Source organism: Oncorhynchus nerka, linkage group LG9a (genome assembly GCF_034236695.1).
Source record: "Oncorhynchus nerka isolate Pitt River linkage group LG9a, Oner_Uvic_2.0, whole genome shotgun sequence".
Taxonomy (NCBI): Eukaryota; Metazoa; Chordata; class Actinopteri; order Salmoniformes; family Salmonidae; genus Oncorhynchus; species Oncorhynchus nerka.
Window position 1 is genome coordinate 18,352,846 of NC_088404.1, and position 17,605 is coordinate 18,370,450.

General features: G+C 43.3%; 1 protein-coding gene across 1 annotated transcript; it reads right to left on the minus strand.

Moving 5' to 3' along the window:
* Positions 1–8,373: 8,373 nt before the first annotated feature.
* rpgrip1l (RPGRIP1 like) lies at positions 8,374–17,128 on the minus strand. The gene is given in 14 exon segments (XM_065022137.1): positions 8,374–8,535; positions 9,889–9,986; positions 12,069–12,200; positions 12,312–12,393; positions 12,634–12,795; positions 12,971–13,076; positions 15,269–15,293; positions 15,296–15,420; positions 15,491–15,584; positions 15,587–15,634; positions 15,637–15,754; positions 15,984–16,110; positions 16,810–16,954; positions 17,041–17,128. Coding segments are annotated over 14 exon segments (1,512 nt in total).
* Between the last annotated feature and the right edge of the window lie 477 nt (positions 17,129–17,605).

Genomic DNA, 17,605 nt, shown 5'->3' on the forward strand with positions numbered 1-17,605 from the left:
TACAGTTTATCTACAAGTCTCTGCTAGGTAAAGCCTCGCCTTATCACATCTCACTGGTCACCATAGCAGCACCCACTCGTAGCACGCGCTCCAGCAGGTATATCTCACTGGTCACCCCCATAGCCAATTCCTCCTTTGGTCATCTTTCCTTCCAGTTCTCTTTTGCCAATGACTGGAACGAACTGCAAAAATCACTGAAGCTGGAGACTCATATCTCCCTCACTAGCTTTAATCACCAGCTCTCAGAGCAGCTCACAGATCACTGCACCTGTACATAGCCCATCTGTAATGAGCCCATCTACGTATCTACCTCATCCCCATACTGCATTTATATAATTATCTTGCTCCTTTGCACCCCAGTATCTACTTGGACATTCATCTTCTGCACATCTACCATTCCAGTGTTTAATTGCTATATTGTAATTACTTTGCCACCATGGCCTATTTATTGCCTTAACTCTCTTATCTTACCTCATTTGCACTCACTGTATATAGACTTTTTGTTTTCTTTTGTTCTACCGTATTGTTGACTATGTTTGGTTTATTCCATGTGTAACTCTGTGTTGTTGTATGTGTCGAATTGCTATGCTTTATCTTGGCCAGGTTGCAGTTGCAAATGAGAACTTGTTCTCAACTAGCCTACCTGGTTAAATAAAGGTGAAATAAAATAAATAAAAAATCGTAATGTGTGTTTTGTCCTATATTATTAGTATTTTTTTAACTCCCAGCCCTCGTCCTCGCAGGAGGCCCTTTGCCTTTTGGCAGGACCTCATTGTAAACAAGAATTTATTCTTAACTGACTTGCCTAGTTAACGAAAGGTTAAATAAGATTAAGAGGACACCGAATTTTAGATAGCTACCGTTAGCATTGCGAGCTATTTTTCACGAACTTTGCTAGCTAATGACAACATTGCCATGTCTTAAGTAAATTTGACGTCACAATAATGCTGGCAAAATTGTTTCCTACTAAAAACTAGACTACTACTAGACTACTTTAGCAATGTCATCATATTTCCAGGCACTATAGTGTAATTTAAACTAAATTTGTTAGCCTTTGTCCAGAATTACTGTGTTAATCACGACTTTAGGGCTCCACTATGGCGCCTCCGATAGAGGGTGGCTTGAGAACGTTCATAACAATGGAAACCTGTGAATATTTGCATGGTAGAATTCAATGGCTATAGTTCATTCTTACATGTTCTTTGTTTGAGCTGCTTTTGAAAGCAAACATTGTTGAAAACATTATTGTATCTCCAACCATGATCAACTGGCCATGACCTAACCATCTGGGTGGTCTTAACCAGTCATAGCACAGTATGATACGGCGGTAAAATGCATCCAATTGTAATTCAGTATGTTTACACATATGAATATTACAACCCCTTGTTTTAAAACAAAATAAAAATGTTTACATATTCTAAGGGTTTCTTTTGAATACATGCTCTGTAGTTTGAACTCAAGGTGAGTAACCATTTATATTGCATACTACACCAACTGAATCAACATAGACTCTGAAACAATACATACTGTAACATACTGTTACTTTTCGAACAAGGGATTCTCAGCAACTACGCTTTCACAGTATTTCAAACAAATACAATACCAAAGCATTTCAAGTGAACTTTCTATAATAAGTTTACAGTCTGGAACTCTTTTAGGGCAGTGATCCACCTACACCCTTTGACATTTCAAAGGTCTAGGACAGCTCTGGGCTTGACCTCTCTTCCTGACCTTGTGCGATATGATGCTGAGCATGCTTCTGTGTCAGTCAACAGCTCTTGTGGTGTTGCAGGTAAGTATGTTGTATGTTGTGCTGTGTGTGTGTGTGTAGTCCATCACGTTCTCTTTCAGGGGAACAGTTCATCTCATCAGTGTGTTGTTCTTTTGTGTTCAGTAGGTGACAACGATTGCGGCGGTACACCGCTCCTTCTGCAGTGCGGAAGTGATATGAACGTTCAGTGTCAGCTGGCTGGCTGACGACTGCTGGCTTCCAGAGGCCATGCTCCTGGATTCTAACTGACTCTCCGTCGATCAGTGGTGGCAGTGGTCTAGCTGACCTGTCGTAGTATCGCTTTTGTTGTTTTTGTCTATGTGCATGTTTTTCATGCATTTCCTTGTAGCTGACCTCAGGTTGCAGCTGCTGGTTGGTGCTGGGAAGGATTGCGCGAAGCCTGCGGCTCATCAACAGCTGGGCTGGTGATTTGAAGTTGTCAACTGGAGTGTTGCGGTATTCAAGGAGACTGAGGTAGGGGTCTCTCTTGTCTGCTTTTGCTTTGTCCATGAGTGATCTAGCAATCTGCACAGACTTTTCAGCAAGGCCATTACTTTGAGGGAATGTGGGCTTGTGGTGACATTTGTTAACTCCCATGCTTTTGTGAAGAATTCAAACTCATTTGATCTGTAACAGGGCCCCTTGTCAGATATTAAAGTCTCTACAATACCATGCCTGGCAAAGGTTGCTTTCAGCTTGTGTATCACAGCTGCAGATGTGGTGTTGTGAAGCTTATCGAGTTTGAAGTATCTGCTGTAGTAGTCCACTGTTATGATGTAGTCCTCGTTGTTCCAGGTGAACAGATCAGTTGCCACGACCTGCCAGGGTCGGTCTGGGATACAGTGAAGTAACATTGGCTCTTTGGTGTTTGAGGGGCTTCGTTCAAGACATATGGCACATTTACCAACAATGTCCTCTATTTGTTTGCACATTCCAGGCCAAAACCAAATGTCCCGTGTTCTCTGTTTGCACTTTTCAATGCCCATGTGTCCAGCATGGATATTTGTCAAAATCTCTTCTCTGAGACTGGTAGGAATGAGGATTTTCTCTCCTTTGAAAATTATTCAGTTGATCTGTGTTAGTTCATCGTGATGTTTCCAGAATTCTGAGATGTTCTGAGGGCAATTTCTCCTCTCCTCAGGCCATCCATCCTGTATGACTTTCCCCAGCTGTGCGAGTTGTGAGTCCTTTTCTGTTTCTGCTTGGATCTCCTTCAGTTTTGTGTCACTAACTGGTAAGTTGCTGTACACAGTGTGCACTTGCATGTCCATGTCTTCACTGAGGCTGCTGTCCTTATAGGTAAGAAACTTCCTGGAGAGTGTGAATTGGTTCTGGTTCTCTCGTGATCAAGTCTTTCACATTCTGGAAAGCAATGTCGTCTTGCTTGTCCCAGAGAAACTCACTGGACTGCTTTAGCAGTTGACGCAGAGGTGCATTAGCATTGGAGAGGCTGGGTGCGAACTGGGCTAAGTAGTTGACCATGCCAAGCACTGTTTCCAGCTTTGCACAGTTCTTTGGTGGCTCCATTTCATTTATGGCTGAGATCTTCTGTGGATCTGGCTTGATTCCAGTCGCTGTGAGAAGATGTCCGAAGTAGCTGACCTCTGTAGCGCCGACTGTGCTCTTATCGGGGTTGAGCCGGACTCCTCTCTCGTGGGACCTTTTCAGCATCGCGCTTAGGTTTTGGTTGTGCTCCTCTTTGGTTCGACCATAGACAAGGATGTCGTCCACAATTGCCACAACTCAGTCGAGGCCTTCGTACACTTCGTTGATCTTTCGCTGAAACTCATCTTGGGCTGAGATAATCCCAAAAGGCAGGCGACGGAACCTGTAGCGTCCAAACGGTGTGTTGAATGTTGTGAGCTTAGATGACTCTTCTGTGAGCTTGATAGCCCAGTAGCCTGATCCAGCGTCCATGACACTGAAGTAGTGTGCTCCCGCTAACTTGTGTGTGATGCCATCTAGCGTCGGTAAAGGATAATGGGGGCGTTTGAAAGCCTTGTTCAAGTCTCTTGGGCGAGGCATACTCGGAACTTGCCTGTGCGTGGTTTCTTCACCACCACTAACGTGTTTACCCAGTCAGTTGGTTCTGTAACCTTGGTGACTATGTCAGATTGCTCCATGCTCTCCAACTCTTTCTTCAGACGGGCACAGAGAGCAAGGGGAATCTTTCTCGTGGGTAGACCACAGGGGTTGCGTCTGGGTCAAGGTGAATGGTACATTCTCCTGGGAATAATCCTATTCCTGTAAAAACATCAGCAAACTCCTCCAGTACATTTTCTGTCTCTACTGGTGCTGTCACTGAAAAAAATATCTTGATGAGGTCCATGTCTAAACATGCTTTAAGACCTAGCACTGCAGGTGCTCTAGTGTCAACAACATAAAAGTCCAACATCATGTCACTTTCCTTGTATTTGCATTTGAAAGTGCATGTGCCTTTTACTGGGAGCTGTTCACCACCATAGCCAGTCAGTCTGTGCATGGTGGGCTGTAGCTCACACTCAGATATCAAGCTGCAGTACTTATTCAGAGGAATAATGTTTACTTGTGCACCAGTGTCTAGTTTGAACTTTAGCTCTGTGCCTTGTGTTCCTATCTCAACGTCAGCAAAGGCTTGCTCTGTCTCTGATATTTGACTTTTCTGTGTCACTGATTCAATAAACAGTTCATCAGCGTTTGACTATTTGATTGACATTTCATCTTCACTCACTGTGTGTACTGTTTTTCCACGGTAAGCTCTGCACACTTTTGCAAAGTGATTCCATTTTCCACATTTGTTTAAACATATGAATATTACACTAGGTTGAGTAAAATGTTCAGAGTGTCTGGAAGTAGTTGGCAAGTTAGCCAACTTTTGACAGTTAGCTTGGGTGCTTGACTGTCATTGTGAGGTCAGAATGCTTGGATCAACCTTACTCCTCAGCCAGAGCGTCTAGTGTGCTCTCTGAACACTCTGAGAGAAAAATGCTCTGAATTTAGACGCACAGAGCGCACTCTGGCACTTCATAGTGAATTTAAGGTAATTTATGAAAGCACCCAAATTCCCTCAACCACAGGCCATTAGCAGAATGTGAGGATTTTCTAATATGAGTATGAGCCTGATATCGAAGGGCTTTATAAGACAAATGAGTGGGCACCAATTGCCATGGGAAACGTCGTAGGGGACATTGAGCACATGTTATCGGAGCAAGTGAACCTTGCGATATGAAATCCTGCCAAATACTTGACATATGCCAAAAGGATAATGTTTGCAAATATAGGTTGTGCTGGCAATCATTAAAACTAAACTAATGGATAGAAACCAATACAATATGGAGAAAATATAAAAACTAAAACTAAACTCTTTAATACTCCTAAAATACAGACACACGTAAAACATTTTTTTGGACATTCTATACCTCTACCAAACAACCTAATTTCAGATATAAACTTGATCTAAAATATGTTCTGGAGGTACACATTTTCACAAACCATACATTACTCCTGATTTGAAATGTCCTAAACAGGATTTTGAAAGTGCTAATTATAAAATTATAATAAGGGAACATCAAAGCCAATGTCACGGGGCCCTATAAAACACACTGTTTAACAAACACAATTTCATACATTACGCCATTGACATTGAGTGCCAAGTTGTCTCATAAAACAATCCCTTTCAACTATAAAAAATATATATAAATACAATGCAGTACCTAAATACAGTATAACTGGCAAATGACTGATTTGATACATATATATATATATAACAGTATCATAACATAGAAAAATAAGTTAATAGACCATATTCACCATTACGTTTCAAGTTTTACTTCTTGTAGCTTCCAGAATAAATAAGTAAATTGATGATTGCATGTGTAAACAGCAGTAAAATGTATTGATAGTGTTACAGTGGTGATTTGGTGAACCACATTTATGAGATAAGTAACCTTGCCTGAGACCAGAAGACTTGTGCTAGCTAATACCTAGTCTTTAGCTCAGTGAGCCAACACAGTCTTGTGGCATGCAGGAGACAGTGATGTGCAGTCTTTCGCACTAGTGAAATGTGTGGTGTGATTTAACCCCCTGCCTCTGATTCCAGTGAGAAGAGAGGAGTGGTTATGGTCTGGGTCCTCCATGATAGACAGTAGTGCCTACAGTCCCTCTATAGACACACACAGACTACCCATCACCACACTGCTGTCCTGCACATTGACAACTACACACCCAGACAGACAAAGAGGGGGAGAAGGAGCAGAAAGGGAGAAGAAGTAAAAGAAAAGGAGGGAAGACAGAGAGTCACACACACAGAAAAAGAGAGAGATTACTTCCTGTTGCACAAGTTGACATAAACACCTAGGTTACATTTACATTTACATTTAAGTCATTTAGCAGACGCTCTTATCCAGAGCGACTTACACACACACAATACTTACTGTTCAGGCTGGTCTCAATCAGGTCCTGCTGTTGCTCCAAAATCAAATCAAATCAAATGTATTTATATAGCCCTTCGTACATCAGCTGATATCTCAAAGTGCTGTACAGAAACCCAGCCTAAAACCCCAAACAGCAAGCAATGCAGGTGTAGAAGCACGGTGGCTAGGAAAAACTCCCTAGAAAGGCCAAAACCTAGGAAGAAACCTAGAGAGGAACCAGGCTATGTGGGGTCGCCAGTCCTCCTCTGGCTGTGCCGGGTGGAGATTATAACAGAACATGGCCAAGATGTTCAAATGTTCATAAATGACCAGCATGGTCCAATAATAATAATGCAGAACAGTTGAAACTGGAGCAGCAGCACGGCCAGGTGGACTGGGGACAGCAAGGAGTCATCATGTCAGGTAGTCCTGAGGCATGGTCCAAGGGCTCAGGTCCTCCGAGAGAGGGAAAGAAAGAGAGAAAGAGAGAATTATAGAGAGCACACTTAAATTCACACAGGACACCGAATAGGACAGGAGAAGTACTCCAGATATAACAAACTGACCCTAGCCCCCGACACATAAACTACTGCAGCATAAATACTGGAGGCTGAGACAGGAGGGGTCAGGAGACACTGTGGCCCCATCCGAGGACACCCCCGGACACCTCCAGGATATTAGGGATCGTAAAGTAGGCCACTCACCAGAAGTCAGACAGGACCAATCACAACAGGTCAGTTGTCAGACAACGGTCTGTATATTCACAAATCTACAGTCTGCCAAAAAGAGCGACGCCACAGAGAAATACATAGCTCATCACTATCTGGTCTATTGATTTAGTTTTTTTTCTACCTGGCAGTAATATTGTCTGTTACTTTCAGTCTTGCTAGGGAAATCTCAGCTTTGTCTATTTTTTTATATGCATGCACAGGTAATGTACAAAACACTATTTTTTCCTAACCTTTCCATTTGTGGGTTGCGTCCATCTAGTACCCCCCTCAGAATCACCCGTCTGGTCTTGTTATTCTTTATGTCCACATGAATCACTGTCAGTAGAAACAAGGCATGGCTTACTGAATCACATCTGACACTCCACACCTGACCCAGGAAACATTTCAGAGTTGCTCCATCAAGCCTGTCAGTTTCTCTCTAGATACCTAATCGGAAGCTAAAATTCTACACTGGCATGGGTTCCATCAAGGACAATAACAGAATATTTACACTGGGTGGACAAAACATTATGAACACCTGCTCTATCAATGACCTGACAGACCAGGTGAATTCAGGTGATTCCTTATTGATGCCACTTGTTAAATCCACTTCAAATCACTGTAGATGAAGGGGAAGAGACAGGTTAAGAAGGATTTTTAAGCCTTGAGACAATTGTGTGCCATTCAGAGGGTGAATGGGCAAGACAAAATATATAAGTGCCTTTGAATGGGGTATGGTAGTAGGTGCCAGGTGTAACTTTAGACCGTCGCCTCGCCCATACCCGGGCGGGAACCAGGGACAATCTGCTCACATCAACAACAGTCAACCACGAAGCATCGTTACCCATCGCTCCACAAAAGCCTTGCAGAGCAAGGGGAACCACTACTTCAAGGTCTCAGAGCAAGTGATGTCACCATTTGAAACGCTATTTAGCGCGCACCACCGCTAACTAGCTAGCCGTTTCACATCCGTTACACTCACCCCCCTTTTGACCTCCTCCTTTTCCGCAGCAACCAGTGATCCGGGTCAACAGCATCAATGTAACAGTCTCTGCACACGTCAACAGTCACCCTCGAAGCATTGTTACCCATCACTCCACAAAAGCAGAGGCCCTTGCAGGGCAAGTGACGTCACCGATTGAACCGCTATTTAGCGCGCACCACCGCTAACTAGCTAGCCGTTACACAGGTGCACCGGTTTGAGTCAAGAACTGCAACGCTGCTGGGTTTTTCACACTCAACAGTTTCCATGCGTATCAAGAATGGTCCAACACCCAAAGGACATTCAGACAACTAGACAACTCTGGGAAGCATTGGTGTCAAATTGGGCCAGCATCCCAGTGGAATGGTTTAGTCACCTTGTAGTCCATGCCCTGCCGAATTGAGGCTGTTCTGAGGGAGGTGCAAGTCAATATTAGGGAGGTGTTATTAATGTTTTGTACAGTGTATGAGTGAGTGAGTCAGTGTATGAGTGAGTGACTGTGTGTATGTGAACACTCCATTATCCCTTACCGTTGCTGTAGTTGTAGTGGCTGGTCTTGCCAGGTGGGGGCTTGGGCAGGGAGAGAGGGGTCTCCTCAGAGGGAATGTCCAACAGGGAGTACTCAACAAACAGCCTGACCACGGTGCTGTCTGCTGCCGCCCGAGACTCAGGCCTCACTGTCTGAGACATGATCTCCACACGCACACGCTCAGATTTTGGATTGGATTTTGGTTATAGTGGTTATTATTGCTGTTGTGGATCCCTATTCAGTAGGCTGATGATGGGTCTATAGGAACACACCATAGAATCTTAACCTACCAGCCAGGGTAGTAATGACGAAAGTATTCCACACAGTCATGGCCCCATGTCAGTAAGTAATTGAACATTTTATAAAATGCATAAAAGAAAACAACACGCTCTAGTCAAAACATTGAAAGACTTAAAGAAATATAAGTCTTCTCTGATATCCATTTCTTCAGACAACAGCTCCGCCTCAGATAGAAACAGATATTGTTTAGGTGATGGACGGCTGGAACCATGTCTGTCTAACTAGCCTGGCATTTGCCTGAAGGCTCCACTCTCCTGTGCTCTGATTGGCTTAATGCCATTGTCGCTGTCCAATCTGTTGCAAGAAGTGCACAGAAATAAATATTTTTTATACTTCCTAATATGTTTGAAGGGGCAGGTAGCCTAGTGGTTAGAGTGGTGGACCTGCAAGATCAAATCCCCGAGCTGACAAGGTAAAAATCTGTCTTTCTGTCCCTGAACAAGGCAGGTAACCCACTGTTCCTAGGCCATCATTGAAAATAAGAATTTGTTCTTTAACTGACTTGCCTAGTTAAATAAAGGTTAAAACACTGAAATATAAACTTCTACAATAATCAAAGTAAATTGTCAAACAACATTCTAAGCAGATGATGTGAAAGGGACATACAAGCAACTCACTTGCAGAACAATTGCTCCCATCCAGATGATCAGTGAGAAATATTTTTCTAGCTATCTTTCTAAGCTTTTCTATCCTTCAACAACAATAATGCTGCTAATATTAAATAGGACATCATATCTCTACAGTGCAAACCCACACCGTGAATGATTCATGAACACCTGTGTTTTGTTTTGTGCTTTCAATAAGAAGAAAAAAATCTCATCTGCCAAACTGGTTAAAGGCTATCAGTACCAAACCTCAGCATGAAGCAGATATACCTACAGCACTTGAGGTACGTCCAAACAATGGCGTTGGCAAGATAAACAATACAAATCTAATAAAAACAAACAAAGGCAACTAGACTTGTTGAGAAAAAACTTGTCTTTCCAAAGCTGATGTACAGCGTTCATCTGGATGTTGCTGTTTTATTCCTGTGATGCTGGACCCTCAAGATCCAACGGCCTTGATATAAACACAACGAGCCCAATAACCTTGATACAGTACTTCCTATCCAACGGTACTATACTCCTATCCTCTACGGACTGAGGTTCATCGAATTGTACAAGGTAAACAGGCTAGGTTCTATCCTGTATCCCTGGTTTACCCACCTTCCATCCCATGGAGGACTGGCCAGGAACAATGCAGTCATCACTGTCTGAGAGGATCGATTCAGTCTGATCCTCATCTTCTGCTGCTGGCGCCTCTTCTGCATTTGGGGGAGGGAGAAATGGAAAGAGGGGGACGGATAACATGCTGACCAGACCGCTCGCGGACACGTGCGTCAGCGTGCGGCATCGCGCGCATCTTGAATTTGTCCACCCACACCAGACGCAATCAGGACATGCAGGTTGAAATATCAAAACTAACTGTGAACCAACTATATTAATTTGGGGACAGGTCTAAAAGCAAACACGTATGGCAATTTAGCTAGCTATCTTGCGGTTGCTAGCTAATTTGTCCTAGGATATAAACATTGGGTTGTTATTTTGCCTGAAATGCACAAGGTCCTCCTCTACTCTGACAATTAATCCACAGATAAAAGGGTAAACCAAGTTACTTTCTAGTAATCTCTCCTCCTTCAGAGTTCTTCTTCTTCTTTGGACTTTATATGGTGGTTGGCAAACAACTCTAAGGTACATTACCACCACCAACTGGACTGGAGTGTGGACCGCAGTTCATCTTTCAATCACTCACAAGGGCATATGCTCCTAAAAACCAATGATGAGATGGGAGAGGCAGGACTTGCAGACCTTCAAGCTTCACAAATAGAACCAAGTTCTATTTTCAAGCACAAAACATTTTAGCGACCCCCCTCGACAGTGACAAGAAAAAAAATATGTTTTTAAGTTAATTCCCAACAATTCTACACATTTTGCCATGGGGCGGAGAGACAATTTTAAAGTAGTATAACTAATTTGCTGGAATTCTACTAATTTTGCCATGGGTGGAGGGAAAATCAGCAGTCTTAATTGCAAATGTACTGCAATTCCACACATTTTTCCATAGGCTGGCAATAAATGTATGCAGTTTTTAATATATTTGAGTGAGATTGACTTACAAATCAAATGGGGTCCCCCGATCGTAATGATTACAGGGTTTTTTTTCTGGATCAAAATGGGGCTTAGGTGGTATGGCATGGTTGGGTCTGGCCATGGGCGTGGCCAATTAAGCACTTGCAGATTGAACCTCCTGTAGGCTACAGTGACAAAATGTTGCTATTTTAAAGCTAATTTCCTGCAATTATACACATTTTGACATGTGGCAGAGATGACATTTTTCACACACACACACACACACACACACACACACACACACACACACACACACACACACACACACACACACACACACACACACACACACACCACTGTTCAAAAGTTTGGGGTCACTTAGAAATGTCCTTGTTTTTGAAAGACACATTTTCTTTTTGTCATTTAAAATAACATCAAATTGTAGACATAGTTAATGTTGTAAATGACTATTGTAGCTGGAAACGGCAGGTTTTTCATGGAATATTTACATAGGCATACAGAGGCCCATTATCATCAATCATCACTCCTGCGTTCCACTGGCACGTTGTGTTAGCTAATCCAAGTTTATCATTTTAAAAGGCTAATTGATCATTAGAAAACCCTTTTGCAATTATGTTAGCACAGCTGAAAACTGTTGTTCTGATTAAAGAAGCAACAAAACTGGCCTTCTTTAGACTAGTTGAGTATCTGGAGCATCAGCATTTGTGGGTTCGATTACAGGCTCAAAATGTCCAGAAACAAAACTTTCTTCTGAAACTCGTCAGTCTATTTTTGTTCTGAGAAATGAAGGCTATTCCATGCGAGAAATTGCAGAGAAACTGAAGATCTCGTACAATGCTGTGTACTACTCCCTTCACAGAACAGCGCAAACTGGCTCTAACCAGAATAGAAAGAGGAGTGGGAGGCCCCGGTGCATAACTGAGCAAGAGGACAAGTACATTAGGGTGTCTAGTTTGAGAAACAGACACCTCACAAGTTCTCAACTGGCAACTTAATTAAATAGTACATGCAAAACACCAGTCTCAATGTCAACAGTGAAGAGGCGACTCCGGGATGCTGGCCTTCTAGGCAGAGTTGAAAAGAAAAAGCCATATCTCTGTTGACGTTGAGACTGGTGTTTTGCGGGTACAATTTATAAACATGTTGGTTAAAGTGGGTGGCAGATAAATAATACATGAAATGAAAATAAAAAAATGTGTAAATCTGAATTCACACACAACAATTTTAAAGACACAAAGGTCCTGGTCGACAGATACCTCTTTCAACTTTGATCTTGTCCAGAATCTTGTTTTGGTCTGTCAGGTCAGACTTCAGTGCCACCTCTAGCTGGACTAACTGTAGTTTCAGCAACGTCCCAAATTTCTGTTCTCGGATTACATAGAAAGCACCGGGAACACAAAACCAAATGTAATCCACAAAATGGTCATGCGGAAAAAAGTTTTCAATGTAGGATTTCAACATGCAAAGAAAAATACAAACGTGGAGTCAAATCCCTCACCTGTTAATTAGTTTATCACAGTTCTCTTTTAGCAGCTCTCTCTCCTTCTCCAGATCATGGATTCGCTCCTGCAACTGTGTTTCCTTTAAAAGAGGATAGTTAATTAGTCAAGAGGTTAGCCAAAAGTTTCCCTACGTTGTTGAGATTGTATCAGCCTCATCAAATTGCTCTTGATAAGAGAGTCTACTAAAAGGCTAAACCAAAGGGCTGTTTCCCAGACACAGATTAAGCCGAGTCCAGGACTTTAAAGCATGCTCAATGGAGAATCTCCATTGATAGTGCTTTTTTAGTCGAGGACTTGGCTTAACCGGTGTCTGGGAAACCAGCCTAAATTTATTGCAAGGTTACCTCCTCTATGAGAATGAGTTGGCCTGTAGTTGGCTCTCCAGGCCAAGACTCCTCAGTTGCTTATCTTTCAGATGGCCCGTGAGCTCGTCCATCTTGGTCATCACAGCTTCATGACTGGCCTTCAGGGTCTACTGACTCTGCAATCACAACATAGGGGTCATTACCATGGTGACTGGGTTTAAATAGTATGTGTTCTTTCGAAAGAACAAGTTATTTGAAGTTTCCATGACGACTATTGATTACAGTGCGCTGGGGAGACCAAAACATTTGCTAATCAACTAGTGTCTCCTGTAACGTGCTGTTGTGTTTCACCTCTTGGAGTTGTAGGAATCTGCCCTCGAGCACAGTGAACGCGTTGCCCTTCTCACCTAGCTGTTTCTGCAGCCGGATCATCTCCACCTTGTCCTTGATAGTAGACCTGGAGACACCACAACACAATACAGGGGTATGCTTTTGTTCACTATTCCCCATATAGTGTATGTGTGTATTTTGTACGTTATTTACAATTTCAAATAATTACAGAGGGGGTAGATCAGCTTTAACATTGCAAATAGACTTTAGCTTCCATCTATGTAATTGTCTGCATCATTTCCAATCCACAATATAAACTCTGAAAAAAAAGAAACGTCCTCTCGCTGTCAACTGCGTTTATTTTTAGCAAACTTAACATGTATAATTATTTGTATGAACATAACAAAATTCAACGACTGAGACATAAACTGAACAAGTTCCACAGACATGTGACTAACATACATTTATTAATGTGTCCCTGAACAAAGGGGGGTCAAAATCAAAAGTAACAGTCAGTATCTGGTGTGGCCACCAGCTGCATTATGTACTGCAGTGAATCTCCTCCTCATGGACTGCACCAGATTTGCCAGTTCTTGCTGTGAGATGTTACCCCACTCTCCCACCAAGGCACCTGCAAGTGCATTTCTGGGGGGAATGGCCCTAGCCCTCACCCTCCGATCTAACAGGTCCCAGACCTGCTCAATGGGATTGAGATCCGGGCTCTTTGCTGGCCATGGCAGAACACTGACATTCCTGTCTTGCAGGAAATCATGCACAGAACGAGCAGTATGGCTGGTAGTATTGTCATGCTGGAGGGTCATGTCAGCATGAGCCTGCAGGAAGCGTACCACATGAGGGAGGAGGATGTCTTCCCTGTAACGCACAGCGTTGAGATTGCCTGCAATGACAACAAGCTCAGTCCGATGATGCTGTAACACACCGGCCCAGACCATGATGGACCCTCCACCTCCAAATCGATCCCATTCCAGAGTACAGGCCTCGGTGTAATGCTCATTCCTTCGACGATAAATGCGAATCCGACCATCACCCCTGGTGAGACAAAACCACAACTTGTTAGTGAAGAGCACTTTTTGCCAGTCCTTTCTGGTTCAGCGATGGTGGGTAAAGCCCATAGGCAAACCAACGTTGTTTCCGGTGATGTTTGGTGAGGACCTGCATTACAACAGGCCTACAAGCCCTCAGTCCAGCCTCTCTCTCTATTGCGGACAGTCTGAGCACTGATGGGGGGATTGTGCGTTCCTGGTGTAACTCGGCAGTTGTTGTTGCCATCCTGTACCTGTCCCGCAGGTGTGGTGTTCAGATGTACTGATCCTGTGCAGGTGTTGTTACCCATGGTCTGCCACTGCGAGGACGATCAGCTGTCCGTCCTGTCTCCCTGTAGCGCTTAGGCGTCTCACAGTACAGACATTGCAATTTATTGCCCAGGCCACATCTGCAGTCCCCATGCCTCCTTGCAGCATGCCTAAGGCATGTTCACGCAGATGAGCAGGGACCCTGGGCATCTTTCTTTTGGTGTTTTTCAGAATCAGTATAAAGGCCTCTTTAGTGTCCTATGTTTTCATAACTGTGACCGTAATTGCCTACCATCTGTAAGCTGTTAGTGTCTTGACGACCGTTCCACAGGTGCATGTACATAAATTGTTTATGGTTCATTGAACAAGCATGGGAAACAGTGTTTAAACCCTTTACAATGAAGACCTGTGAAGTTATTTGGATTTTTACGAGACAGGGTCCTGAAAAAGGGAACTTTCTTTTTTTGCTGAGTTTATATTTTTTTGCTACAACTTTTTCAAAATGTTTGCAATAACGTGCTCAATGAAGTTGTTGGAATAGAGTATATTGTTAGGATACAGAGAAGCTACACTACCTGTCAAAAGTTTTAGAACACCTACTCATTCAAGGCTTTTTCTCTATTTTCACTATTTTCTACACTGTAGAATAATAGTGAAGCCACATGGAATTTTGTAGTAACCAAAAAAGTGTTAAATGAATAAAAATATATTTGAGATTATTCAAATAGCCACCCTTTGCCTTGATGACAGTTTTGCACACTCTTCTCTCAACCAGCTTCTCTTAACCAGCTTCACCTGGAATGCTTTTCCAACAGTCTTGAAGGAGTTCCCATATGGGCTGAGCACTTGTTGCCTACTTTACCTTCACTCAGTGGTCAGAATCATCCCAAACCATCTCAATTTTGTTGAGGTTGGGGGATTGTAAAGGCCAGTGAAAATAGTCAAAATAAAGAAAAACCCTTGAATGAGTAGGTGACTAAAACTTTTTACCAGTAGTATATGTTACCGCTGTCCAGTGGTCTACTGATTCACAGGTGGAGGAGTGATTATTCAAACCCCCTCTCTTTCCTCCTCAGCTGGTCTCTGAGAGAGAGAGAGAGAGAGAGAGAGAGAGAGAGAGAGAGAGAGAAAGGCATTACTATAACAGATGGAATGTTGCTAACATGGAGCAAAAACACTACAGAGGCACTGAATCCTTCACAGTGTAGCTGATGAGAACCGTACATACAGGTTACGGATCTCAGCTCTGGTGTCGGAAAAGGCAGAAGATACATTTCCGTTCTAACCAAATGGAAAATAAAGTATCTATTCTATTTCTATTCACCTCTGGGAGCAGTGAGGGGTGTGACCGTGTCCTCCCTCAGCCTCCGCAGCCCGTGTTGACACGTAATTGGACATAGCAGTAGGGGGTGGTTTGTTTGCTCTGCGTCTGCAGCTGCTGTTTGGCGGCCAGCAGACACTGCTTCAGGGCCTCATTCTGCAGCTCCTGGACCTTGAATTCAATTTTATTTGGTGTTGCAAATAAACAAAACATACAATCGATAAGATGCGCATTTAAAATCCCAGAAGATAACACATGGAAACACTGTCTGTGTCCCAAATGGCACCCTATTCCCTGCACTACTTTTGACTCTTGAGTTCTAGTTAAAACTAGTGCACTATTACAGGGAATAATAAGGGTACCATTTTGGACGCATACACTTATTTTCGAAGTGGTCCACCTTCTCCTGCAGCTCCTCCATCATATCCTCTAGCTCCATGTCCCAGCCCCCTGGATGCACCACGCCTGCAAATACTTGCTCCTCCCGCCAACAGTCCTTCACTAAGTGCACCAGCTTGGTGGCCGTCCTGTGAAAAGCCAAGGTGAAATTAAATAAGTTAGAGCATCCATATAATGGGAATAGGAGAAAGGGTTACAAATCCACATATGGCCTCCCGAGTGGTGCAGTTGTCTAAGGCATTGTATTGCAGTGCTTCAAGCATCACTACAGACCTGGGTTCGATCCCAGGCTGTGTCACAGCCGTGCCCGGGAGACCAATGAGGCGGTGCACAGTTAGCTCAGCATCGTCTTGATTAAGGGGAGAGTTTGGCCGGCCGGGATTTCCTTGTCCCATCTCACTCTAGCGACTCCTTGTGGCGGGCCGGGCGCCTGCAAGCTGACTTCGGTTGCCAGATGGATGTGTTTCCTCCAACACATTGGTGTGGCTGGCTTCTGGGTTAAGCGAGCAGTGTGTCAAGAAGCAGTGCGGCTTGGCAGGGTCGTGTTTCGGAGGATGCATTGACCTTCACCTCTCCCGAGTCCATAGGGGAGTTGCAGCGATGGGCCTGATGGGACTGTAACTACCAATTGTATTTCATGAAATTGGGGAGAAAAGGGGTTAAAAATACCCCCCCCCCCAACAAAAAAAATGTATATATATATATTTAAGAAATCCACATATGAAGAATCCTCAGACTCTAAGGTTTGATACTGTAGGGGTATGCATTGGGATTGAAACCTTTATTGTGTATTTGTTTGTGTGTGTATGCAGGGGTGCAGTTCCCACCTCTTGATTTTGTCTTCCTGTTTCTGGGTGTGTTGTTTGTGGAGCAGGTTTTCCTCATGGAGCTGTAGGAGCCGGTCTTCCAGCTCCTCCCTGCTCACCCGCGAGATCGCCTGCTGTGCACGGACATTCTGGGCCATCAGTGACTCTGCAAACAGAGCCAGGAAGTTACCGCCAGTTTAGAGACAAACATAAGGTAAAGTAAAGTAAGGTGAAGTTCAAGCCATTACTAACCTGGTAATCCCACTCCAACTTGAGGAAGGTTTAGGGTGATGTCTTTAACGAGCACATCGCCCGCCGTCTCGTCAGCAAATGAAGACATGGTTCAATCTGGAAATAAAGGCTGAGAGACATTATAGTTACAACCCATCTATGAAAGACAACTAACAAGACACATCATCCTAAAAGGACACAGCCTGCCCCACTGTAATACTTGGTTGCTTTAATAGCTAAATGTGACTTGTTGTAGCTAGGAAGGACAGAGGAAAACCATGCAACTACTAGATCACTGTCTGGAATAGGTGTGCATCTTATTCTTTCCCTACTAGCTTAATCAGTTTCTATCTTTCTAGGTCAAAAGACTGAGCTCATAAACAGTCTAGGTAGCTAGGTTTGGCTATCAATTAGCTAGTTTTAGATTGACTAAGCAAGCTAGCTATTGTTAAGTTTAAAAATATCTGTCCAAAGTGTAAAACATACATAATTATTTGGACAGTTAACTATCAATTCCCTAAACATTTCACTCAGCGATAGTTGCTAGTAAACAACCTTCTTCCTGTTCCCATGTGTGCATGCATTT